A 26,135-nucleotide genomic window follows, 5' to 3' on the forward strand; every position below is an offset into this window, starting at 1 on the left:
ACTGATGTCCTCCTATTGAGCCACAGCAGTGGTCCCCTCCTGCTGGGGGTCCCACGCGATGGGGGTTGAGGGGCTCAGCTGTGCCCTGGGGCCAGGAGGAGCAGTGGCACCAGAAAGGAGTGTCAGAAATACAACCAAAAAAGACAACGTCTGCCTTCTTAAATGAACTGCAAAATTTATTACAGTGGTTTACTCCTGACATGGAAGTTAATAACCTCCTGCCTGGGAAGGAAGGGTGGGAAGCAAGGGGGAGAGGGATGGGAGAGAGGAAAGGATGTGAGAGAGAGAAAGACACTTAAGGACACTTTTCATTTTCTGAAAATAAAATATCTTTTACCTCCCAAACAATTTTCTCCAGTTCTTTAAGTTCACAGAAAGAAGAAGGTGAAACTGAACCACAGGAGGAAAATGCACAAACGTTGAAAAGCAAAAACAAACATGCTCTTCTGTATCTAACAAGTTGGGGCTGGCAGTTGGCAGCACGAGAGCTCCTCGAGCCCCAGCTCTGCGTGGAGCTGCAGTGTGTGTGTCTCCTCCAAATGGGACAGCAGAGAAAAAACCTGAACCAAACCCATTGGTGGAACTGGCAGGGCCAAGTGCTGGGCACCGGTGAGGACACGGCACGGGGCAGGAGGAGGCCGTGATGGAGCCTCTGTGCTGCCATGCTGAGCCCCAGCCCAGTGCAGGAGGAGAACCGGCATTTGTGCATGACTTCTCTGCTCTGCTGTCACCTGGGGACAAGGCAGTGCCGGCCCTCCTGCTTCCTCCTTGCTCAAGTGTCAGGGGTGTTGCCAGGGCCCCCAGCTGCAGCCCTGGGCACATTCTGGCACGTGCTGCTGCAACTGTCCCAGTGCCCACAGCATGAGGCCAGGCTCTGAGCGTCCCTCCTGCCCCGCTGCCTGCAGTGCCACCTCCACCAGCATCACCCACAGACATTGAGGGGATGGTGCCCATCCCTGTCCCCGTCCTGTCCTTTGGCTGCTCCCTAGCAGCACACAGGCACAGCTGGTGGCCGGAGTGAGCTCCAGGAATCTGCCCAAGCTTTGGGTGCCTGGCCGTGCCTCTGTCCCTGCACCCTCTCTTGCTCTGCTGCGGGGGAGCTGAAGTGTCCCAGGGATGAGTTCCTGTCCTCAGCACTGACTCTCGGAGCCTCTACACAAAACCTTGCCATCCTGGACATGAGCTGAGCCCAGACATGGGTGGGATTTGGGCACTGCAGGTGCCAAGGGCTGTAAAACCCCAGTTCCTGCCATGGCACTTTACCAGTGCTAAGAAAACGGAGCCAGCTGAGGGTCAGCAGTGCCCTGCTTTGTGCTGGGCAGGCAGTGACTTTGCGGCAGACGGGAGCAGGTCTCTTAGCCCCAGGACTCAGTTTTGCTGCTGCAGAAATCCCCTGCCACTGTACTGGTGCCAGAGCAAAGAGAAACCCCGCATCCTGGGGGGATTTCAGCTCACTTCTTCCCATGCCCTGTACACCAGAGGGGGCATGCTGGGCAATGGAGGGCAGCAGTGGAGAGACAGAGTGCAGGAATGACAGGAGAGGAGCAGAAATGGGAGCAAAGCTGTGACAGGCTTTCGCCCTGCTCACGTTGCAGACCCAGGTCAGGCAGTGGGTCGGGCACTGACTGTGCAGGGTCTGCAGGCTGCAGTGCTGGCAGGGCAGGCCGGCTGTTGAGCACACGTCCCTGCGACCGTTAACTGTCCTTACCACGTACTAAAATAAATCGCCTGGGACCTTCCACTAGCACAGGTTAAACAGCATCACTGAGAGGCGAGGGGTGGAGAGGAGGTCCCAGGTGCGTGTCCTGCCCCATTGCTGCATGGGGCCCTGCAGAGTCCATGTGGGAACTGCACTCAAGTCCGCTTGGCATGCAGCATCTCGATGAGGAGGTTGTTGCAGGGCACCTCTCCGCTCAGGTGCTTGTGGTACAGGTACTCCTCTGCCTGCATGCTCAGCGCCCGGACCTCGGCCAGCCGCAGCAGCAACTGCCGGAACTTGTCTGTGCAGTGCGGGTAGTGGCACACCGTGTACTCCAGCAGTGCTGCATTGGCCTTCTCTTGAGCATCTTTAGCCAGCGTGTGGTTCTCCAGGTACTTCACATCTACAAGAGAGCGAGATGGAGGGAGTGAAGTGGAGCCAGGCACAGGCACTGCCTGCACTGTGCTGGGTGCACCAGGAGGCTCTGTCCCCGGTGCCGCAGCTTGGGTGCTCAGTTTGCTGCTCGCCGTGCTGCCAGCTCCCCATTGTCCACACTCAGGACTGAGTTTGCAGCTTGAACACTGCCTGGCTGTGTGGAGCCCTCAGATCCAGGCAGCAAAGCAGTGGGGTTCTGCAGTTTATTTGGGGCTTTGGAGCCCAACAGGCCATGGCCACGTCAAGGGCCAAGCAGCTCTTGGGAGGGCAATGTGCAGTGCTGGTGGTGGAGGGGGCTGGGACCTGGGGGGCTCAGCCTCCATGGTCAGGGCTAGCCGGGCACTATACAGGGTGGGCTGCAGACCTGCAGGGTGTGCCTGGCACTTATCAGATCACCCTTCCCTTTTAACTCCTGTGGCACATTTGCTCCTATTGTGGCCGCCTCCCTTCTACCCAGGGTTGTTGTTATGAAATCTCTTTATCTGCATAAGGTTATTGTGCATGTCATTAAAAAAAAGAAGTTATATTGATAAATGTCAAATCTATCCCCTGAGTTGGCTCAACAATAGCTAGTTCTACTAGATGAACTCACCTGGTTCTCTGAAAGACCCTATTCACTGTTTAATTGAATATTTGAATAATCTTTTCATTCCTGCAAGGAATAAAGAATGTTGTCCAAATAACATTGACTCACTTCATTTAGCGACACTGCAGCAGTTGCAAAGACTGTCCTGTGACAAAGCCTCCCATCACACATACAGATATGCCTGGGATTATTTCTATGCCCTCAAGTGTTCTTCCTATTCACAGCTCCTTTTGTTTGGGAGAAGCTGCTGATAAATTGCAAACGCTTAAGGGAATGTGGGCTATAAAAGCCTCTCTTCCTCCCCTCCCCAAGAGTAGCTGCTTCATGAATGTAAGTCATGAAATCGAATGATAGGTCAATCCATTAAGGCTCTATTAAGCCCTTCTGTAGAACAAAGCTAACCTGTGCCGTCCTCATAAATATTGCTATTTTGAGAAGCCCTAATTTTAATTAAATCTCTTTACCTGCTCAGGAGAGAAATCTATTTAGAACTCAAATGGCAGCTCTTGTGAGTGGGGCTTGGCTTTGATTGTGCTGTGGCAGAGTGGTAAATGTGGAAATTCTCTTGTTAAAGGCAATTACATCCTGAACATAATACACAATCCCATCCTCTACAGCTGAGCCTGAGAAGGGCAAATTACTCCAAGTGAGCTCTGCAATATGGAGAGAAAAAGTTGAATTTGGGGCAAAATAATGTCTGGGAAAACACTGCTGTTTTATTCCACGCCCTCCCTGAAAGCTGCTGCTCTGGAGATGAGGAATCCCAGGCTGAGAGCAGTGCTGCAAACACCAGTGCCTGGGAGGATGATGCCCTGCTTGCTGCCATCTGCGGGAGGGATGGGAACAGGGATGGGTTCAGGGATGGGGATAGGGCAACGTTGGAGGTGACGCTACTGCAGAACCCATGGGGCAGCAGTGGGGCATGGCCCCCTCTCCAGCTCCCTCATTTCCCAGCACTGTTTGTGCCACACCTTATCACTGTTGAAAGAGCGAGTCGCCATATCTGGTTTCTCTGGATTTCAAAACAGCTCCAGAGAAAAAAAGAATGCCTTGGGAGGAGGAGATGCTGCAGCTGCAGGAGGGGACAGCTGTGTAGCTCCAGGCTCCCAGGGACCTGCCGCTGCCAGGGATGTCCTCAGCAAACCCCACTCCGAGATTGGGATGGGACAGAGATGCACATCTCTCCACAGCACCCATGTGCTGCAGGGACCCACCTGCATACTCTCTCTGGGCACAATTTGCAAGAGCTGGGTGTGAAGCCAGGCGGTGGCAGAGGTGTGAGGCGGCAGCGGGGCAGGCAGCTGAACCCCTGGCAGCTCTGTGCTGGGAGGTCAAAGCTCTGCTGGGACGGCACCAAACAGGTGGTGGTGGCAGTGGTCATGAAGGCGGCCAGACCGCAGTGCACAGGGGCTGCCCTCCACGGGGCCATGCATCGCATCCCTGCACAGCAGCAATGGGCAGAGGGTGCAACCCTGGGGGCGGCAGGGCTGGGCCGGGTGGGCTCTCAGCTGTGGCTCCACGTGTTTTGTCTGGGTGAGGAGCGGCCGTGTGAACGCGCCGCCTTGGCCGACCGCAGGCTCCGGGCAGGTCCTAATCAGAAGCAGCGTGCTCCTGGGTGCTGCTGCTGACGCACATCCCGGGAGATAGGGCCTCCCCTGCGGCCGCCTCTGCCAACACGGCGGTTTGCAGGGCACTATCAGTTGCTGCTTTCCCTGTAGGAGCAGGAGAGTGATCAAAACAGGCTCTGCTCATGGGACTGGGGATGTAGCGTCCTCCACAGCCACAGTGGAGCAGGAACAGCCTGCGGGCTCCAGGGCACTCAGGGCAGGGCAGCGGTGAGGCCTCAGCCCTTGTTCCCGGTGTGACACCAAAGCCTTTTTATCCCCTCTGCCCATCTGCGAACACCGGCATTGCCCTCACTGCCCACTGCCCCGTCCACGGTCCCCGCTCACCGAGGCTGAAGAGGATCAGGAACTTGAGGCAGACGAACTCCTGACGGTCCACCTGCAGTGAATGCAGGTGCAGGACCAGCTCCTGTGCCCGCAGCACCAGGGAGTGCAGGATGGAGCCCGCCTGCGCCGCCACTGCCGACAGATCCACCTGCAGGAGGAACAGCATCAAGCACGGGGCCCCACACCCACCCCACCATGTGCCCACCGCAAACTGGAGGGAGCAGTGAGCTCAGAAGGGAGACAGCAGTCCTCAGCTCCACACTGCAGTGCAGCCCTGCGCTCACCTCCTGCCCAGTGACCAGCAGCACGCTGTGCTCTTTGCCATGCTGCAGCTGTCGGTACACGTGGTCGAACACCAGCAGCTCACTCCAGCAGTTCTGCAGCAGCTTCATCTGGTCTCCCACCTGTAAGAGAGAAGAGTCACATTGCTGGCACCAGCGCTCAGATGTGGTGCTGGGCCCTGGCTGTACCGCAGTGCATCCCACGGGGCCGAGAGTGCTGTGCTCAGTGTGGCACAGTGTGGGTGCAGTAACAGAGAGTAACAGAGAGGAACAGTGTCAGAAATCTGTGTCCACCGCCCAAGCACGGCAGTGAATCCGGTCACCAATGGGTGCCACTGCAGGAAGCCACCTGCCAGCAGGGAGAGCAGTGCATTGGGGTCAGAGCCACGGGGCCGGCTCCCACAGGACCACAGGTTTGTACACAGAGCCACAGGTGGGGAGGGCTCACAGCAGGAGCCCACGGTGCACTGCCACCTTCCCAGGAGCCCCCTCCCTCCTCTGCCCAGCTAAAGAATTACTTTTCACAAATCTGTCCCCACCGATGGAAGCCCTGCGCACACTGCATCCACAAAGTACTTCCCAGTCCCTCACCCGCACACTCTATATCCCACTGCCGCTGGCTGCCCCTTATCAGTGCTGCCTTGCCTCCACACAGCAGGAATCTCGCAGAGCCATGCACACATCTTTAACAAAACGGCCATTGGCCGCTTCCCTGCAGCCTGACGGGGCTGCACAAAGGCTCTGTGTCTGCGGGCTGCTCTGGGCTGCTTCCAGATTGAAGGAACAGAGCGTCCGTTCTCCCAGGGCAGGTCTGGGGGAGGCATGGGCAGCATTCAAGCCCCAGCACCCCACAGCGTGCCCGGCTGCCCGCACCTTCACACACCCACACACACAGCCATGTGCTGGGTGGGTATGCATAGCTATACGTGTGCACAGCTGTGCGTGCAGCTGTAAGAGATGTGCACGGCTCTAGGTGTATACAGTTATGTGTACACAACCAGGTTTGCAAAGAAATGCCAAGACTTTTAACTCAGGGAGGCAAAGTGCCCAAACTTCCAGTTTCCCTGGAGAGTGGGGTTGGAGGAAGTGCCAGTGGTGGATGGCGGATGAGCCAGCCGCAGGGATGGGTGCACGTGCCACAAGGCAGAGCTGTACCCAACCCAGGCCCGATGGTGTTGCAGGACATGAGCAGTGCCAAAGCCATCATTCCCACAGATGAAGACGGGGTGACTGCAATCACCTCCCTCCCAGCACCACCCGGAGAGCTCTGCAGTGCCATTTGCTCTCTGCTGTTGATGGAAGGAAGACAGATGCGGTAACATAGAGCTGGATAATGCCATCGTTTGGCTGAAGAGGCTGCAATAAACCAATGCCGGGAGATTGCAAAAGGAATAGGAATGAGATGAGAAAGAGCTTTATGGATCCCATGCCAGCACCCCCAGGGGCCACTGAGATGTATTTTGGGGGTTTTGGGGGTGAATGTGGCAGCAAGGTGCAGCAAGAGGCAGTAGGGCCGCCTGGAAGCAGTGCTGAACAGAGCACAGCCGGACAGAGGGTTCTGCCCAGCTGCTGCACGAAGAACTGGGGAAAAGCTCATCCTGCATCAAAACAAATGGGAGATCCACATCCTGGCTGACCCTTGTCCTGAGGCGGTGCAGCGGCGCAGGGATCTGAGCTCCCAGCACAGCCCCGCTCCCACCCCACCGCTTGCGGCTGCGCTGAGCCCCATGCTCAGCCTCACAGTGTTGTTTTGTAACCTCCTTCCTGTGCCTCATTCCTCGTTGGGATGAGCTCCAGAAGGGACAGACCGGGGGTTTTGCGCTAAAAACGGCTTTGAAAAAAAAAAACCTTTTCCAAAAGGAAACATTTAAACAATCTGGAGATCTTCATTCTTTCCTTGAACAATTGCTAACTGCCTTCTGCCCACCTCTGCGGGCAGTTCCAGCACATCTCCATTACACCACCAGCCCCCCACTCCATCCCGCACTGCCCAGCCTGAGCCAACCCCACACCCACAAGGGGCAGACGAGCCCCCCCCCCGTCATGGCTCCATACCCCACAGTGCCCGTGGCTGAGGAGGGGCTCATAATGTGTGGCCATCCAGAGGCGGTCGGTCCTCTGATGAAGAGGCACACACCCTGCTCGCCTGCAGAAGTTAAGCAAAGGATCTTCCCCTTTTAACGTCAAGGCTTTTCAGCAGGGTGCTGCATGGAGGACCTGATGCAAGCTGTCTTTAAGCGGTGACCTTTATTTTTTGAAGAAGGCATTCAACCCATGCACAAAACGCAGCAGTGAAGGGCTCGTCGCATGGCGTGAGCGCTCACACAGCTCCACCACTGCAGAGAAGGCCTTTCTGAGACAGGCGGTCTGTGATCAATGGAAAATTCCATTGCTCTGCAATAAGGGGCTGCCAGGGGCAGGCAGTGCCCCCAGGGCTCCATGCGGGGCTGTTCCCGCAGGTGCTCCCCGACCCACAGCACAGGCAGCTCCTGGGTGTGAACACGAGCTGTCAGCACCACTGCTGGGAGTGTGAAAGTGGATTAACCATCCAGCAAACACTGCAATTAAAACCCCACACAAACACAAGGTGTGAGTGGCCAGATGCAGGAATCACTCCCACTGCCCTGACACCACCACAATGAGCAGTGCAGGGTCAGCTCCCTGCAGGCAGAGCTGCGCTCAGCCCCAGGCTGCTGCACCTTCTTTGCATCACTGTGGGAGCACACGGCTGAGGGAAGCGGTTACATTTACCCCAGTGCATAGGATGCTGAACATTGCTGCTGTGTCCACCGCCAGAAGGAGATTTTAAATCTGCCAAAAACGCACTGGCTGTTGGCCAGGAGATGGGGTCAACATGACCCATGTGTGCTACAGGCAGCGGAGCAGCCGAATGCATATGGGACCAGTGGGAGCTCCCAGATCATTCCCAAGGAGCGAGGGAAACTGGTCCCAGGGACAGGGACCAACCACTGTGCTCCTCATCACATGCCCATCACCACATGCCCATCACCACGTGCCCATTGCCATGAGCCTATGTGCTCTGGGCTTTGGGTGGCCTCAGACTGGAGCCATAGCAGTTTGTTGCACATTCCTGGCTGCTCATCCAAACCCAAAGGTCATCACACGATGTGTACATGACATTTATATGTGCACAGAGCACTATCACCTATCTAAACAGTACCACGCCAATATTGGTATATAAAATGAACCTCAGGCAGACACAACGTGTGTGTACAAGTGTGTGTGTGCACATCTCTCTCTCCCCATATATATATAAAAAAATTACATCTGAAAGGACAAAGTTGCCTGAGACTCACAACCCTACAAAATATATTTCACCCCCGGCCCATATTTTTCTTCCTGAAGAGCCGCTGCAAATCTTCCCTCAGCCCTGACACATCTCATCTAGACTCAGTTAAAGTTCGTATTTATGGGCGTCAGCGCTGACCTCTTCCACCTCCGCCCGCGTGGCCTCGCGCCGCGGCTCTGTGGCCAGCCCTCGATAAACAGAGGGCCCCCAAATCCCCCTCTGCCGCGCGGCATTATTAGTCTTGCCTCCGAAGGCCAGCGCAGTCCGTAATTCTCCGCCTGGTGACACAAGATGAACGCGGCGACATCAGTCTCGCGGCGGATTGGCATGGGGACCCTCGTTTGTCAGTGGCAGACTGACAGAATTACTGGCCCTTAAATGAAACGATATATCTGGGAAGTTAAATCTGTTTTCAATCTGGCTGCCCTGTGCCGGCGGGCGGACGTGGCGCGTGAACTGATGTCAAGAGGCCGCTTGCCCCTCTCCCCCCGTGTCCTTCCCAGGGCGCAGGCGGGGGGGTCTCCCCAACGCCCCCAGCCGCGGTCATCCCCTGGAGGTGGTGGCAAAGGGTCTGCTCTGCAGCAGCACAGTGTTGGCAGGAATGGAAATGGGAGCAGGAATGGGACTCACTGGCTCGGGGGTACCCGCAGCAGGCTGGTGCAATGCTGGTGCAATACCAGTGCAAAGCCAGTGTGATGCTCAGTGCAATGCCTGGTGCAATGCTTAGTGTGATGTCTGGTGCAATGCCAACGTTTTGCCTGACTCTTCAAAGCATCTAGCTGGCCTTCCCTGGCTGGTGCAGCAGTGGCCATCTTCATATGGCCATTTCCAGGAGTGAGGGGGGTCCATGGTGTCTCTGCCCTGAGGAGCGCTGACTTTGCAGTGGGGACTGCCTGTGTTACAGCCATCAATCCCTGAGGCCGTGATTCTACACTGTGCTCACAGACAAAGCCATAAAGTCGGCAAAGCCATAAAGTCGGCACTAGAAGAGTTCATTTCCCACCCTACCGTGCCTTGATACACTGCGCAGGGGAGGGAGCAGCCATGGGTCTATGGAGCTGCCCTGTGACCAGGTGAGAGCTCTGGCCCTCCTGCTTGGAGCCCTCAGACGTGGATTCACACAGAAACAGCTCATTCTCCTGACGCGATCAGAAAGACAATAGCATTACAAGGCTACGTGGCCATGCTGCTGAGATCTGCATTTACACTGTTTATAATATCTCCTGCAAAACAACAGCCACCCTGTTCCCAAAATCCAGGCTGGATACTGATACGATTGAAAGGAGCCTGACCCAACCCCACTGAGTGCCTTCCGGACACTGTTCTGTGCAGCCAGGGGCTATTTTGGGCATGAGGAATGCTCTGCAGCCCCTGCGTGAGGCCAGGTCCCACGGCAGCAAGATGGGTTGGTATGGGGCAGTGCAGGGAGGGCACCACATCTCCCCACCTGCAGCTCAGCTCTCTTTGGCTGCGTTGCAAAATGCATCTCCTGGTTTTGCCCCAGTTTGAGATCTTTGATCAGCCGGGGCTAAGAATAGAAATGGCTGAGCGCGACTGGGCTGCCCCAGCCCTGCTCCCCCCCACTGATGGCCCCAGTTCTTGTGGAGCTGGGAGATATAAGGGCTCTCGCCCCATCCCTGCTGGCTGCTGTCGGGCACCCGCCTGACAACATCGATTTTCCTCCTGAAGACGAAGGAGAGAATTGTTTCAACCGTAATTCCTCAACGTTACGTTTTTCAATTATATCTTCAGCTTGACACCGCGCTCACTCTGCCTGCGACTGCCTCCACACCCCCCGCTGCCGTGATGGATCAGATACGTGAGCCCCATGTTGCCAGCTGGGACCATTCTGGTGCTCAGCCGGGATGCCCAACCCCACCACATGTTGGCACACTGCAGCCCCCACCCCACTTGTGCTGGCCCCCGGCCCCCACAGCCCAGCCCTACCTCCAGCTCCTTGAAGAAGATGCAGCTCCGCGCCCACTCCACGATGGAGAATAGCGTCTGGTCGGCCATCTTGCACATGAGGCCAAAGGTACTGAGCTTCTCATGCCGGCCCTTGCCCTGCTCCTGCTGCAGGCAGGCCAGGATGCGTGCCTTCACCTGCGCCTCATCAGGCTCCAGCTGAAGCAGCTTCAGGATGACCTCAGGGATGTCGGGTGGGGAGCTGCTGGGGTAGGTCTCTGGGTACACATAGGCAGGCACGGCCTCATGCGCAGCGCTGTAGTGGTCGGGGTACTCAGACTTGATGGTGCGGTTGGGGAAGGAGGGATAGTGGTAGCCAGCGAGCGGCGCATGGCCGGGCACAGTCATGGCCAGGGAGGGGGTACCGTAGGGGCCGCGCTCGTAGTCAGCAGGCGTCAGGGCGGCGGGGTTGGGCGGCAGGGTCTTGGCCATGGCGTGGATGCTGTGGATGGTGGAGGACAGCCCGTAGTCGTTCTGCACAGGTGACACGATCTGTGGCACTGTCTCCAGCTTGAAGCCGTTGGCACGGATCAGCGCTTTCTTCTGCTGCTTTAAGGCACGGTCCCGTTTGTACATGGGCCCAAACTTGTTCCTCCCGCCGCGCATCCGATCCGCGCGCACGGCTGTGGGCAGAGGAACAGAGCTGCAGTAAGCAGAAAAGAAGCAGGGTGTGGGGGGGTGGGGACCGATGGGGCTGGGGGCGGTGGGACTCCTTCCCAGAGAGCTGTGCTGCGGGTTGGGGTGTGCTGCACAGTAAGGGAGGAAGACATACTTGGGTACAGGAAACACGCAGGAAAAGAGCGCAGAGCAGAGCCCCAAGAACTCGGGCGAATTAGGGTGCCTGATGCTGCTTTCTTTTTCACGGCCCCCGGGCCTGGACCACCCCTGGAATTTCATTCCGGGCAGCACAGACCGTGCCGCCTTCTGCAATCCTGTCCCATCCATCAGAGCTCTCTCCCTGCTGCCCCGCTCCTCACCGCCCTGCTTGCTGCGGTGGCGCAGCAGAGGCTGCTCCGAGCCTCGAGTTAAACCCAAGAATGTGTCACCCAAGCAGGTGCTTCTCTGCAGCACAATCTTGGCCCCGGCATGGCGGCCGGCGGCCCACCCGCACAGCCCCGGCAGCCGAGAGGGGAGCGAGCCAGCAAGCACCGCGCGGCCCCGCGTGGAAGGGAACAGCCCCTGGGCGGGTTCGCCAGAGCAGGCTGCTCTGTTCCGTGCCCCCCTCCTTCCTCTGCCTCCCTTTGCCCGCGTGCCCCGCGAGGCTGCAAGCCCCTAGACTTTCCCCACGCAGGCTGGAGGGGCGGCAGCACGGCCGGGAGCAGCATTTGCAGGAAAGCAGTGATGTGCTCCCCGGGGAGTTGCTCTGCGATTCCTCCCTCGTTCTTTATTCATGGAAACAGCTTATCCAGCCGCGCAAAGCAAGGATGCCTCGATACTGGGGAACCTGGACACTGGGATGTCTCCGCTTGGGCTGTGAGAGCCCCGCTGCCTTCGCGGTGCGCCACTGACAGCACCGGCTGTGCCGGCCCTCAGCCCGCAGCCCTGGGTCCCAGCCTGCACCCCCGTCTGCACTGCAGTGCGCTGAGAACACAAATCTCCCCCGCCCTCCAATTAATTTCCCCCCGCCGCCCGAGGCCGGGCAGGGCGACGGCCAGGGAGCAGAGCCCGGCCCTGCACGTGCGGGAGGTGCGCGCACAGAACCCTCCCGTGGTAAACGCCGATCCCCTCCTTTGCTCCCGAAGCGCGAGCACAAAGAGGGAAGGGGCTTTCCTGCTCCCTCGCGCTCCACTTTCTCATTTCAGGACCGGATCCGTTCTGAAATGCCGCTCGATTTTGTCCTGTCTTGCTGGAGGATTCTCCGTGTAGCTCAGATTCCCTGACCGAAAAACACCAATCACAAAGGCAAAGCGGGCTCGTGTTTTTAACACAAAAGAGTCCCACGGGAACGCCGTTCGCCTGCGGGTGCCTCCTCCTTGGTGAGCTGCTGCGGTGAGCAGCGAGGAGATAAAAAAAAGGGGTGAGAGGGCTGCCGCAGCCCGGGCAAAACACGAGGCCGAACGAGCTCCACCGCACGAAAACCGCCCAAAATAGGAAAGCAGAGCGTGCCCATCCCAACCCCGAAAGCGCAATCGCCGCCGCTGCCTCCCCTCGCTCCCAGCACCCGTCCCGAGCCCAGAGCTGCCGCAGGGCGCGGAGCAGCACCGCTGTTCGATCGGCCACCCCTGCACGGATCGCACGGGGAGCGCTGCCGCCCCGCCACGCGCCCGCTGCCACCGCGGCCGGGGAAAGGGAGCGGGCACAGCTGGGGGATTTCCTTCCACGTCTGCCTGCGGAGGGTCCTCAGCGCGCTTTGCGTGTGCCGAGCGCGGCACAAATCCCGGCGACGGGCTCGGGGATATCAAAGCCCGACCGTCGCGTCGCGGTGGGGCTGAGCGCTGCGTCGCGCGGCTCTCGGCGGATTACCGCGTGTTACTGCGCTGCCCGGAGCCGCGCAGAGAGAAAAACTGCTTTGCGACGGATCTCCCGCAGTTTTCGTGTCAATCTCATAATATTTAACGTTTTCCTTAAGTCTCGGCTTCTGGAATTGTGTGATTAAGGAAAAAAAAAAATTCTAAGTTATTTCCCAACGTTCTGCCAAGCAAGGACAGTCCCGGAAAGTTGAAGCCTCGACAGCCAAAACCCGGGAGAAACAAAACAAAAACAAAGAAACTAAAAGCAGAATACAGGGCGACAAAACGAATTTTTCGTTGACTTGGGGAGGAAAAACGGAATCGGAGTCGCCGCGGCAATTCCCGGCCCGGGAGGCGCGGGGCACAGGGCGACTGCGGCGGGGGTACAGCACCCAACCCCCCCGGGCCGCCCCGCGGTACCTTCCAGGCGCATCCCCACGGTCAGGCACTTCTGGAAGCGGCAGTAGGGGCAGCGCTTCCTCTGGGTCTTGTCGATCTTGCAGTTCTGGCTCTCGGTGCAGGTGTAGTGTTTGTTGTTCTGCACCGTCCTCTTGAAGAAGCCCTGCGGCGGCCAACAGCGGCGATGCGTCGGCACCGGCACCACGCATCAGCCCGCATCAGCCCGCACCCGGTCCCCTCTCCCGGCCCCGGCCCCGTCGCCCCCCGCCCGGCTCCCGCCGCTCTCCCGTCCCGCCGCCGAGCGGTGAATCGCCGCCAACGAAAGCGGGCGGGGGGCGGCTCGCGGGAGGCTCTCCTGCCCCAGCCCCGGCCGTGCCTCCCCCCCGCTCCCCGCCCGACCCCGCTGCCCGCCGCCCGTCGGCTCCTACCTTGCAGCTCTCGCAGGTGAGCAGCCCGTAGTGGTACCCGGAGACCTTGTCCCCGCAGACCGGACACAGCTCGTCCAGGTCCTCATCATAGGAATAGTCCATCCCCGCCGGCGGCCCTGCTGCGGGACGGGCGGGTCAGTGGGGCGGCACCGGGCGGCCCCGAGCCCTGCACCGGGTGCGGAGCGGGAGAGCGGCGCGGCGGAGCCCGAGCGCAGGTGCCGGAGCCAGAGCCCTTTATAGCGCCTGGAAGAGCATCTCCATGCGGGTGCGGGCGGGCGGACAGCCCCCCGGGGGATGGGGAACCTCCTCTGGGAGAGCGGGCGGCGGGCGGCTGGGGCCGGGCTGGGGAGGAGGGACCTGCAGGGACCCGGCAGCCCGAGGGCAGGGCGGGAGGGGAGCGGGACGCCGCCGGGGGCTGCGGCCGGGGGCGGCCGGGAGCTGAGGGAGCCCGGGCTGAGGGTACCTCCTCAGGAATCATCATAAGAAGGGACTGGGGGCTGCTGTGTCACCCAAGCACAGGACGCTGCTTGCAGCACTCACCAAATCCTTAATCTCTTAATTCTAATCCTAACCCCAACTCTAACCCTCAACCCTAACCAGAGCCCCGCACTCCCAGCGCTGCCCGGACCAAACCCTTTGCCCCCACAGCAGGCAGTCGCAGGGAGCTGATCAGAGCCCGGACTGAGGAGCGCAGAGTGCACGGCCTTCTGCACCTCCCCTGCAGCCATCGGGAGCGGCACTGGCATTGCCGTTGGCCGGCTGCCCTTGCACGGCAATGCTGCCTGCCCTGTGGCACGTTCAGTGCTGCTGTTTAATTAATTGCTTCATTTTAAGGGACTCTTAATGAAACATTCCCTGTCAAATCACTGCAGAAGCACATTCTATTCATCATCTCCCTTTGTCCTGCCTGGAAGTTTCCTGCTCACAGGTGAACACAGCCAGCTTGGCTCCCTACCCTATCAGCTGAAGAGCCAGGGCCAAATCCAGACCAAATTACAGCCGGGACTGAGGCAGGGGGGAGGGCCAGATCCGTGTTCTGAACCACGATGGTGCCCAGGGGTACAGCACCACTCAGGCAGGAGGAGCTGCCTGCTCCAAGCTGTACAGACTGAGGCTGCCATGAGGGTGTTTGGCCATGAGGAGAACAAGGATCCACTGCTGAGCCCCACCGCACTCCTTGAGACACCCTTCTGTCCCGCTGCCTGCATGTCACTGCGATTCGAGGTGCTTGGTGCCTGATGGAGCTGCAGGGAAGGCACTGGCCACAGGGCTTGGCTCATCCCGCACATTTCATCCCGCACATCTCATCCTGCACATCCCATCCCACACAAGTTGTCCCACTCTGCTCACCCCGTATGGCTCATCCTGCACACCCAAGGAGGCCCACGGTGCCCCACAGAGGAAGCAGTGTTGGCAGGGATGTGCGGCAAACAGGAAGTGGGCTCAGCAGAGGATCACTCCAGAGCCACCCGGTGTGGAGCCCACACTAAGAATAGCAGTGGAGCAGCCCCTGTGCAGGGTGGTTGGCCAGGAAGGAGCGCGCTCCTGTTGCCTGTGGAGCCTCTCGGCAGCAGCCCCACACCACAGGGAGACTCTGAGCTACAAAGCCACCGAGAGGGGAGCCCAGGAAGAGCCATGGGGTTCATGTGGGTACCGGCAACCTCCATGCTTGCTCCAAGATGCAGGGGCTGTGCTGGAGCTGGGGCAAGGCACACACAGCTCAGCACTGCCTGCACTCCCAGAGCCCTCGGAGGCCTCTGCTCACCACCCCCTCGTCCCGTCAGCTGGATCCGGTGCTTCTGCGCAGCATGGCCGAGGCTATGGCAGGGCCTCCCGCTGCTGCCAGAGGGCCTGGAGAAAGGGTGGGCATCCCTGGGCATCCCCAGGTGTCACATGACATCCCTGGATGTCCCTGCATGTCCCCAGGCACAGCTAGCACGGGTGCCTCCATTCCCTCCTCATGGAGATGGGAAGCGGAGGCCCACGCACGGCTCCCACTTCCTTGCTGGGCGTCTCCACCCTCCGCCATGTCACTGAGACCCTACGAACCACAGAGCATGGGAAGGGGCCCAGGCAGCCATGGGGCTCCCCACCGCCAAGTACTCACCGCGATGCGACTCAGCGCTGTGCTGTGCACGGGGCCAAGGTCACAGGAGAGCTTCTTCTGCGTCGATGGCGAGCAGCTCCAGCTTGAGGAGCCTTTGTGGGTGCTGGGCAGCGCTGCCCGCTGCGGGCGGGCTGGGGGATTTATAGGGCTGCGGCCGCCGGGGAGGTGTGGGTCCGGCTGCGCACACCGCCCGGTGCAGGACAGCGGCCAATCTCCTCCCCACGGGGGCCAGGCTCAGCCGAGATGGACCAACTTAGTTGCCTTATTGGTTTCTGCGGCCACGTGACCATGCTGAAAAACATTATAATTAAGCTACAAAATGCTGCTCATAAACTAGCATTAGAAAGTGACAGGGGAGATAAGTGGGACCTCTGTGGCAGATAAAGCGCCAGGAGAGAGGAACTGCGGGGAGGTGGGGGCACGGCGGGCAGGGCAGCGCACCAGCGCCCACGTCGGGGCTGCGCTGATTTATGGTGCGAGGGAGGGGGCTGTGAGATGGACATGGCGGGGCAGGCCATGGGGCAGCGAGCTCAGCAGCAGGCAGCCAAGGTGCATAGCCCCTCAGAACCGGGACTGCAGAGCTGCACGGGAAGCACTGGGGACGAGGTGTGGGGGCAGAACTGCTGCTCCATGGGTTTCCCACCTCCCGCACTGCTCCGGTGCCACCCCAGCCTACAGGCACAGCGGGGCTGACGGCTCTGTCCCCTGCATGGGCAGCGAGGTGCAGCCCTGGGGTGCAGCCACTTTGACACCTCTCCTCCCAGAGTGGAGATTTACTCTCCCAACAGCACCACGTTCCACTATAGCACAGCATTGCCCTGTGGGTCCATGCTTGGCCCCAACCGCAGACTCTGGCTCAGTGGGTTGGCACAGGGCAGTGGGGAGGGCAGGGACAGGGCCCAAGCACGTCCTCACAGGCAGAAGGGAGCACAAAGCCCCAGGGAAGGAGTGGGAGCCGCAATCTGCACTGCCCAGGTTGTTTTTTCCGTGCTCTGCAGCTGAAGAGAGGAGAAAAGTAACGAAAACACAGCTCTGTAGAAGAGCCAGGCCTGGAGAGGCAGCTTCCGCCCCAATCCCCAGCAATTATCAGCTGAATGCCAGATGTTCCGATGCAATGCCAATGTCAGGGAAAATAAATCTCTGGCAGGTTCAAGGTCCCGCCAGGCCGGCACGCAGCGGCTCGCGGCTCAGCCCCGAGTGAGGCGGGGACGCAGCAGTGCGGGGCGGCCGCAGCGCTTCTTCCTGCTCCCGCCGGGCATTGTTCCCCCGGGAAGGCCCAGCCTCACGCCGCCCGTCTGCTATTTTGGAAGCGAGGTGTTTGTGGGGGTAAATGCGTTCCTGCGGCCTTGGGCACCTTCCCTGCACAGGCCCTCGCCAAGGCTGCGGCCCAGCTCCAGTGGTTCCCGGCCACACAGGGTCCTGCACGTAGCCAAGTCCTGGCGGGTGGGCACCGGCACTGCCTCTGCTCTGCATTCTGCTGGGCCGGAGCCCCACCGTGGCCGTCACCACTGCCCCAGCTGCTGTCACGGGCACCAAAGGTCCGTGCGGCCACAGCCTGAACCCACCACACTGTACCACCACTGTGGACTGCAGCCGTGCTTTGGCTCCTCGCTGGTGCGCAGCCTTGATGCTCAGCAAAGCACATCTCCTCCTGGGATGTTATCTCCATCCACGCGGCTTATCGGCGGCAGGGCAGCCCTCCTGCCTGCGCCACGTTCCTGGAGCGTGCCTGCAGCAGGTGTGGTCAGCACTACTGTTGGCCGCCGCCGGCTGCCTGCACCGCTGGCTGCCCGCAGTCCCTGACTCCGCGGCCCGCACCGATAATGTGCGCGGTGAGGACTTTGGCGATAGCGCTGCCGATGACATTACCTTGTCCCCCGCATTCTTCCGATGCCACGCACGCCTGCGCTCGGGGGTGCAGGCAGGCCCGGCGCATGGCGGTGTGTGCAGATGGTGCGCAGGCAGTGCCGCGAAGCGCTGGTGGTCTCCTCCCGGGGGGACTCATTGACATATCAGTCACATAGTTCTGCATAATTGAGACTTGGATGCAGCCTCTCTTTATGTTTCCTCTTGGCAGTTGCCAACAACATGAAGCACTCCTAGGTCAAAATGACAGCCTTTTGTTTACTATTCTTGCTTATGTGCCTCATTTTCTTCAAGGATAAGAGCTCTTTATAGGAATCTTTATTGTGATGAGGTTAGCGGAGAGAAAGATTTCTCTTCGGCTTTCTTTCTCTTTCACAGCTGATTAGCAGGGTCACCCTGCGGGGAGAGCAGCGTGGGGCTGGAGCCCAGAGCCCGCCTCGGGGGCCGACGGCCGCTCCCTGCCCCCAGCAGCCCCATCCCAGCACCAGGCACCGGCGGGGAGCAGCAGGCAGGAGCCCGCTGGGGACACACTGCCACTGTCCTGGCAGCAGTGGCTGTCCTTTATCTGACTCCCGCACAACGTGGGAGCAGCTGGTGGCAAGGTGGGAGCCCAGAGGACACAGAGTGGTGGGGAATGAAGCAGAGATCCCTCCAGCCCAGAGCTATGTCTGCAGACCTCCACCCACCACACAGGGAGCCCCATCCTCACTCCACACCCCACCCTGGCTGTGGGTGACCTGCTGGGGGACAGCTTCTCTCTTTAAGAGGAAGGCAGCTTATCCTTGAAAGTTACTTTGCGAAGGTCAAGAGTGGGACTGTGACAGAACAGCCTGACAAACGCATCTCCCAAAGTCCTTGGGCCCGATAATGTATGTCCCATGCAATGTTGACACTGGTGATCCACCAAAGATCAGGTTAACAAGTTTGACGTTGGTGACAGCGTGATTTGTTCAGTGCTGGCTCTGGATTCATAGAGCAGTTGGCCTTCGGTGATAAACTATGGCACTCGGCGCACGAGGCTACGGCAGTTGTCACCAGCCCGAGCTCGGAGATGAAAAGGAAGCAGAGCTCTAATCAAAATACAGTGGTCAGCAGAGGTTCAGCTGGAAATTAAAACACGTCGGTACTTTTCCCAACTGCAGCAGCCCCCGTGCCACCGCATATCCCCAGGCTCTGCCTTGGTGCTGGGCAAACCCAACCCTGCAAGTACAGCTTCCTCTGCACCGCCCTGCACACCACCAACCTCCAGGGCCCCTCGGGGGAATAAATCCAGGCAGTAGGGGGCAGAGGCATCACAGCCACTCTGCTGGGAGGAGAAGCGCTGTAAATAAGCAAAATGAGCACCGTGGAGAGGGACAGGAAAAGGGAGAGCACGCGGTGGAAGAGCAGAGCAGTGTGGCTCATGCTGGGACTCCATAATTCCTGGAAGGAGCAAGGGAGGAGTAAGCAATGCTACAGAGAGAAGCTGGGGTCTGGGACACGACTGACCTGCAGCCATCCTGCAGCCAGTGCTGTTTGGCTTGGCCCAGCATGAGGCAGCTCCTCCATCCTGCTCCCAGAGCAAAACCCTTTCAGGTCTGAACAAAAGGATTTCTGTTGTTGAAAGAGATGTTGGAGACTTTCTTAAGTTAAAATGTCTGCTGCAGGACAGCACTGCCCTTGTGAGCGACCCTACGTGGATCCATTGGCAAGAGCCACAATCTGTATGTTCAGCAGTTCACAGAGAGTGCCCAGGGCCTCAACATGCACCCACTGTACACAAAGACATAAACACGAGAAGCTCGGCGCAGTGTCCACCTCACACCATCTCAGATCTCTGAAAGGTTCGTGCAGTCGCCACAGCTGCTGCCAGTGCTCCCAGGCTCAGCTCTCTTCCGAATGACCCCTCCCACCTCTGCTGCCCAGCCCTCCCCCCATGGCCCCGTGCCATCAACCCACACCATCACCTCGTAGTGCCCCTGGCCCACCCTGACGCCTGCTCTCGGTGGGACACAGACAGGCTCATGCGCCCCATGAGACCCAGTGGTACCCAGACACATCCAGCACCAGCCCAGTGCTGGCCCCCCAGTGATGGGACAGTCACTCTTCAGGTTGAGGATGAAAGCAGACGGCAGCCTGGCCAGCAGTGCAGAACAATTCACATTTATTAGTTCATACAGCTAACACTCGCTAAACATGCGTTCAACACTTATTGGTCACATTTCCACAGGTAGTCAAGTCACAGAGCGGAGCAGCGGAGCGGGGACAGCGCCGTGCCCCGTGCGGGCTGGGGGACACCAGTGGGACCACGGCGAGGCCGGCTCCAGCTGTAACAGCATGCCATGCCAGGAGACATCCTGCTTCCCTGATTTACGCAAGGGATCGTGGGAAAAACACAGCGTGCTGCTGGAAGAAACCATCGCTGGAAACATCTGTGGAGGGTCCTAAGGACTAGGACCATCCTGCTTTGGGCACACCCTATGAGCCAGGATGCAAAGCTCCGTGAACCCAGGCCAGCAGTGCAGGGACGGGGCTGCAGACTGCTCCAGGCTGGGCACCGAGCAAGTCAAGCCAGCAGAGCACATCCTGCACCGTTCTGCACCACGAGGGAATGCGGAGCTCAGCCCCTTGCGGCACCGCAGCGTTTCTACCCTGCTACTTCAGCACCGTGCAGCACCCAGCCTGCGGATCACAGCCACCTCCAGCACCAGGGGAACAACTCTGGACGCTCTCTGGGCCACACCAGCACCAAAACCCGGCAGCACTTTGTTTTTCACACAATCCCTCTGAGATGATAAACAGGATGTCACACGAGGTAGTTTTGTCATGGAAATTGAGTCAATAATGTTATCAACTATTACAAGTCATTTTATAAATTGAAAGAAAACAATGAATCACAAAAGGCTTTGTTAAGTTGATCGTCATCTGGTTTCAATTTCTGTTTCTTTCTGCCCTTGGGGGCTCTTCTGCCACTGAACGTGTTGCTTCTTTCATAGACCTGTTAGAGGTCAATTGCACAGTATCTCTCACTTTTTTCTATTTTTTTCCACAGCAGAGATATTGCCCGCATTGCCCCGCGATCTCAGGGCTGCTGTAAGCCCTGCACACACCCCAGGCGCTGGGACAGCCGAGGGAGCGGGTTGTGGCCCCACTGCCCATGTTGGCCCTGGCCCAGTGCTGCTGCTCTGCAGAGCCCGGTGCTGCTGTGGGTGCCCCAGCAGCTGCAGAGAGCACAGGTCTGAGAGAGTGCTCTGAGAAGCAGAAAGAGGAAGCTGCACCAACTGGAAATTAAAATGCTCCAATTCCTAAATAACAAATTGACAGCAGGAACGGGACTGTCTGCCAGAGACTGTCCTATTGAGTAACAGCCAGTTTTAGCTTTCCCATGAGCATTTGAACACATGTGACACAGAGGCAAAAAAAAGATGGGGTTCATCAGTTGGATTTGGTGATCTTAGAGGTCTTTTCCAACCATAATGGTTCCATGATTCCATGAGCTGTGAGGTGCTTTGTACATGGAAGCACGGGGGGGGAATCTCCCACTCCCCACAGTGATGCACCTGCAGGGGAAGCGCAGCTCCCCATGAGGATGGCATGTTGCCCTTTGCTTTTCCCAGGGCACTGAGCAGGAGGCAGCACGCTTCCCAGCCCCCAGAATCTCCAGGGGAGGCTCCATTCGGATCTCAGAGAGTCCTCCAGACAAGGCATGAAAGAAGCAACCACTGCAACATCAAAACTTAGGGTTTCTCTGGGTCACGTTTAAATACTTATCCCTGAGCTGCTGTGTGTTGCAAACAACACACTGAGAACCCAGAGAAACACTACGGCTTGATCCTGACATCTCATGCATCACCCCCGATTCACACATCATCTAAAACTTAAAAATCAGCTTCACACCTAAAGTAGTTCCCCACGTTTCCCCCTTTCTCCTGCCTTCGACATGGCAGGGATGATTGCCGCTTCTTATCCTGAGAAATACAGAAATAACAACACTTCACAGACACCAAGCTTCATAGCTTCAAATCAAAACCAAGAAAGAAGAAAGAATGAACGGCAAATAGCACATTCACAGAAGATTTTTTTTTTGTTTTGTAGTTTTAAAAAATGTAATAAAAAGAAATTCAAGTTTTTTGTATAAAAAGGTTGGTTTGAAGGACAAGACTTAACACAGTGGACCTGAGCTGGCTGTGCCCGCCCCGTGCTGAGGAGTCCCTGCGCACACAGCCGCGGCTCAGTGGCTCCCCGCCAGTCCTTACGTGACAGCGGACTGGAAAGGCTCAACCTACAGATGCTGAAGCTTCAGCTGGGTCCCACAGCATGCAGGTGAGATGAGGGAGATGGCAGCCACCAGCACGCCTCACCCTTAGAAAGCAGCTGACGTGTGTGCAAATGGCTGCGGGGCCGACCCCGGCATGCCACTGTTATCAGCTCCAGGACCATCAGGTTAGGAAGGCTCCTGGATCTCGGAGCGGCCTGGCAGCCACACACAGCACTCTCGAGGAAAGATCTTGGTGCTGGCACGGCACAGGGGCTCTGCTCATGGGCCAGAAGCCCAACCCGAAGCAAGCAGGGAAGGAAAGCCAGCGGCCGTCAGAGCTTCTGCTCAAGTCCTGGGGTCTCACCCCCGTCACCTGCAGCAGCAATTTTTGCTCTACTCTCTCTGCTGATGACGAGCTGCGAGCTGTAAAACAGCAACAAGGTACCTATGCAGAGCTCCTCTGAAAAGGTGAGCCCCTGCATTTCAAATTTATGTCCCAGATCTCTGCTCGGATTAAAAGTAACTCTTCAGCTTTCCATTTGCACAAATACTATGAAGGAGAGGAGGGGGTCAGTCAGCCAATTTATCTTTCAAATCGGGGATAAAAATTGACTTGTCATGGCAGAAAATTCTACCAAAGACTATTATTGTTGATTGATTCCTCTATGACAGAAGGTCAGATAAGCAACAGCAGATAGATACCAAAGATAATGAACTTCCCCCTACTAGCATTAAGCACAAATAAAATATGAGGCCCTGTAAACCGAATGCTACGTGAAGAATGGAACAAAAATTCCAACCTTTCCAGGGTGTCCTTCAAACCAAATTCACAAATACATCTAGTGACTGACCTAACGTCTCTACATTTCTAGCTACATTCCTACCTTCTCATAATACCTGAGTTTGCAAAGCAACACATTCACTTTACCCTGTTTAAAAAACACAAGTCATTAGAGGACTCGGTGCAGAAGGTATTAAGAATGACTGTCCAGTGAGTTACATTCTGGTTTGGTATATTAGCTTCTCCCTTGCTTGTCAGTTTAGTAAGGATCTTCTACTCCCTACAATAAATGCTGCCAATCGACGTTTACAAAATTTGGTGTATAAAACAGAAAGAACACATGTTGTCCATTTGTCATCCTAAATGAATTTAGGGGTTTTGTTATTGGTACAGCATGAGTCTTGGGAGCATTTTGGATAAACTCAGAATAGCAAACAGATTGGTTTTTTGGGTATTTGGCAATAAGATGACTGCTTTTACGTACACTTATTGAAACTAACTCTCATTCATCAGCAGATTATACAAGTTTGGTGATTGTAGAATAAAATTGTTCCTATTCAATTTAACAATTCTTTGAGCGTATAGAACAGCAAGTCAGAAGATAACCCGTAATAAAAAGATCATATCAAGCTATTTGGAAATTAAAGTTAAAAGCGAAGAAATACTTTCTAACTTACAAACAGATATACTAAAATCTTCCCATTTACACTTGAGGTATACGACGTATCAGAAGGCCTTCCTGAGAAATACGTGCTTGTCTCATTTTACAGTCAGAAAGTAAATGAGATTTACAGAACCAACTTTGGATTTGTGAAGCTTTATCAAACTGAACTGCCGCTGGTCCCAGCAGCTGTTACCCGTAACATCGTATTTAAATAGTGAAAAATGAACAGCTAGTGGACTTTTAGAAAAGGGAAACCATCGAGCTGGAAAATTCCCAGGCAGAATTCCAAAGAAAGCAATGCTCCTTGGGCCTTCTGTTAGCCAGCAGCACACCTCAGCGAGCAGCCAGGGCTTCCAGGCGGCACCCGGTGCCCCACATGGCTGCTGACTAACCCAGAGAGTGCCAAGCCAGTCTCACAAGGGCTCTTGGGCCTCAACAGAACGAGTACAGGGAAGGAAAGACTTTGGTGAACAACGTTTTTCTCCTGTTCACCATCAGATTCATCTTCATCTAATAGCAGCTTCTGAGCAATACGCAGCTGTTATCAGGACAAGACAGAAAGGGAGCAACTGGATCCTCCTACCCTGGGCGAACAGTAGTTTTTTCCCAGAGTATTTTAAAAACAGCATTCAAAAGATCACAGTAAGGACACAGGGAAAGGAGTCCAGCCAGGGTAGCATGGCCCTAGGATGACTGCATCTTCCTAAGCTGATGAAGGAGACCAAAATAAAAGCACCTCCCCTAAACTCCCCACCACCGCTAGAAAGGACACCATGAGATTACCCACGAGATATTCAAACTGAGCCGAGGGTTGAGCAATTACTCAGACAGCTAACTGGCTGTCATTAAGCCATTCCTCCATGCACTGGAGCGGTGCGGAGGTTGCTAGATGGAAAAGCCCAACCCAACACCTGGGACAAACAGCTCACCAAGTTCTGTAGTCATACCAATTTTTTTCTGGAAAGAAGGGATTCTACTAAACAATAAAACTGTCCCGGCAGGATACAACTATGGACCATGCACTCCCCGAGTCCAGCAGAGAAAGCCATGCCAGAGGATCCTGCAGTCCCTTCTCACCCTTATGCAGGCTGCATTTCACTGCAGGGTAGGTTAGCACTTCCCAGAAATGAGCTGCTTCTGATGCCTGCAATGCAGAAGTTTCCTCAGTAGTCAATGATATCTTGGGGGAATACACTGAAAAGGGCAATCCTACCTCTTCCCTCAGTAGGTTTTTCCTGTTTTTATGAGCCTAAAATGAACGTTAAGGAAGCAATTAGAATTACAGTTCTCTCTCTCTCAAAAAGAGTACCTTACTGCTGCCATGATGGGAGCCTACCATGAACTGCAACAGCACAGTTTCAATCGAACAGAAAGGTGTTGCAGCAACAGTGGCAGCCCAGCTGGGGAGGCGAGGGAAGGAGGGCAGCTCACCATCCCACAGGTGGAGCTGGGAATGAGGGTGAGAGCCCTTCTTGTCTTGGAGCCCTAAAATCCTGGTCGCAAGATTCAGGAAAACTGCAGGCACTACCTGCATCTGAAAACTGCTGGAGGAAAAGAAACCTATTGGCCAGACAGACTTCCCCTTCATCTCCACATCCTGTCTTCTTCCCTTTTTTTTTTTTTTTTTCCCCCTAGGTTTTCTTTTTTTTTTTAGTTTTTTTTTCGTTTTTTTTTTTTTTTCGTTTTTTAAACAAACAAACAAAAAAAAGCTTGGCACTTCTCTAACACCCCCTTTTCCAAAATTGTCCATCTGGGATACTGACAGCTCTGTCAATGAGGCAGTTTGCATTCTATGACAAACACTTCTGGATACAAATCATGAAAAGAGCAGTGTGCGAACAGCATCTTCTCCTTGAGGTAGTCTTAGTCATCTCAGTCCCCAGCCCCAAAATACAAAAGAACTAACCCTAACAAACACTGCAACTTTAAACATCTTCACATTCTGTAAACTGCTGGAGAATGCATCTGCTGCATTCATACAGAACCATGTGCATCGTGTTGAAGATCATACATTCAACTCTGTCGTGAAATAAATATATAAGGAAAAAGAGTAAAAAACAAAACAAAAAACAAACAAACAAACAAAAGATTCTTGCTACAAAGGCAGGGACACCCGTTGCCCTGTCTCAGCACTTCCCTCCTGCCTTGATCATGTTTCCCCCATCCTCTGGAGGTGAGCCCGCTCCCTGCCTGAGGCACAGAGTAAGGCACGGGCTGGGGCCAAGCCGGGCTCACTCTTTGCTCACGCTTGTCTTGCAGGAATGCAGAACGGCCTTAAAAAGGAGAGGCAGCTGCTCCAGTGGGACATTCACCATCTTTCCTGTTAAGAAAAAGATCAGAATTAGCAGCCATTCCTGAATCAGATTTCCGAGAGACACCTAAGCCAGCTCCACTGATGACGGTTTTACCTTGAACCTCTCAGAGAAACAGTTAATCATCCTACTGCTGCATTAGACATTTGATACCCATTTGGGCACAACAGGATTTATTATTTACTGAAATGAAAGCTAAATAAATGGGCAAAGTCAGATCAAAATGATTTCTCCACAATGGAGCAGTATTTATAGAAACTGGGAAAGACTAAATCCTGTCTCTCCTCAAACTCCCTTGTTGATCTCAGTGAGTAAATTATGTGAGCTATTATGTGATTATTATCTGGTTTGTTACAACAGGGTAGGACGAAGCACACTGAGCCTTGACACAAGGAGACAAGTATCTTCCTTCACTATAACATCTGGGAACAAACGATGTCTTAATAACACCAGATCCTGCAGATCTAATTAGCGACACAATCGAGCTAGGAACTTCACCTGCATGTCTCAGAGGCGCTGAGGCCCAGAGCAGCTGAGGCAGGGGTTACCTGCAGGTCTGTTGCTGCCCTGCTCACTGAGCATCCCAGGCAGTGTGCAGGGATTTCCCTGCTCCTCCTGAAACAACTCACACCAGGACCACACCTTGGTGCTCCTTGAAACAAA

At 56.2% G+C, this 26,135-nt stretch overlaps 2 protein-coding genes across 10 annotated transcripts in view; both read right to left on the bottom strand.

The window, feature by feature from the left end:
* Positions 1-155: 155 nt before the first annotated feature.
* On the bottom strand, positions 156-15,781 carry NR5A1 (nuclear receptor subfamily 5 group A member 1). Of its 4 annotated transcripts, XM_085239563.1 has the most exons (8): positions 15,613-15,781; positions 13,506-13,621; positions 13,099-13,240; positions 10,211-10,851; positions 4,957-5,076; positions 4,673-4,820; positions 3,185-3,373; positions 2,014-2,102 (listed from the first exon to the last, which is right to left on the bottom strand). In XM_085239563.1, the coding sequence occupies exons 2-7, from the start codon at positions 13,605-13,607 to the stop codon at positions 3,213-3,215; spliced, it is 1,314 nt and encodes a 437-aa protein (XP_085095689.1). In that variant the 5' UTR covers positions 13,608-13,621; positions 15,613-15,781; the 3' UTR covers positions 2,014-2,102; positions 3,185-3,212. The 4 variants fall into 4 exon arrangements, with proteins under 4 accessions (XP_085095688.1, XP_085095687.1, XP_085095690.1 ...); XM_085239562.1 differs by lacking the exon at positions 3,185-3,373 and having other exon boundaries at positions 156-2,102; positions 13,506-13,624; positions 15,613-15,772; XM_085239561.1 differs by lacking the exon at positions 3,185-3,373 and having other exon boundaries at positions 156-2,102; positions 15,613-15,770.
* A 3,818-nt stretch (positions 15,782-19,599) lies between these two features.
* The window catches only part of NR6A1 (nuclear receptor subfamily 6 group A member 1), a 67,133-nt gene continuing 60,597 nt past the window's right edge, over positions 19,600-26,135 (bottom strand). For all 6 annotated transcript variants that reach the window (XM_085239650.1, XM_085239649.1, XM_085239651.1 and 3 more), the window contains one exon: positions 19,600-25,480. In XM_085239650.1, coding sequence (XP_085095776.1) covers positions 25,392-25,480 — 89 coding nt within the window. In that variant the 3' untranslated portion in view covers positions 19,600-25,391. The remainder of the gene's footprint in view (positions 25,481-26,135) is intronic.

This window comes from Meleagris gallopavo, chromosome 19, assembly GCF_905368555.1.
Source record: "Meleagris gallopavo chromosome 19, MGAL_WU_HG_1.1, whole genome shotgun sequence".
Classification (NCBI taxonomy): domain Eukaryota; kingdom Metazoa; phylum Chordata; class Aves; order Galliformes; family Phasianidae; genus Meleagris; species Meleagris gallopavo.

Bases quoted from the DNA above. Each gene is read 5' to 3' on its own strand.
- NR5A1 (XM_085239562.1), bottom strand. From the start codon at position 13,607: ATGGACTATTCCTATGATGAGGACCTGGACGAGCTGTGTCCGGTCTGC. The intron at 13,241-13,505 runs GTAGGAGCCGAC...TGGCCGCCGCAG, and splicing joins TCACCTGCGAGAGCTGCAAG to GGCTTCTTCAAGAGGACGGT. The intron at 2,103-4,672 runs GTGAGCGGGGAC...GCTCTCTTGTAG, and splicing joins CCTGATCCTCTTCAGCCTCG to ATGTGAAGTACCTGGAGAAC.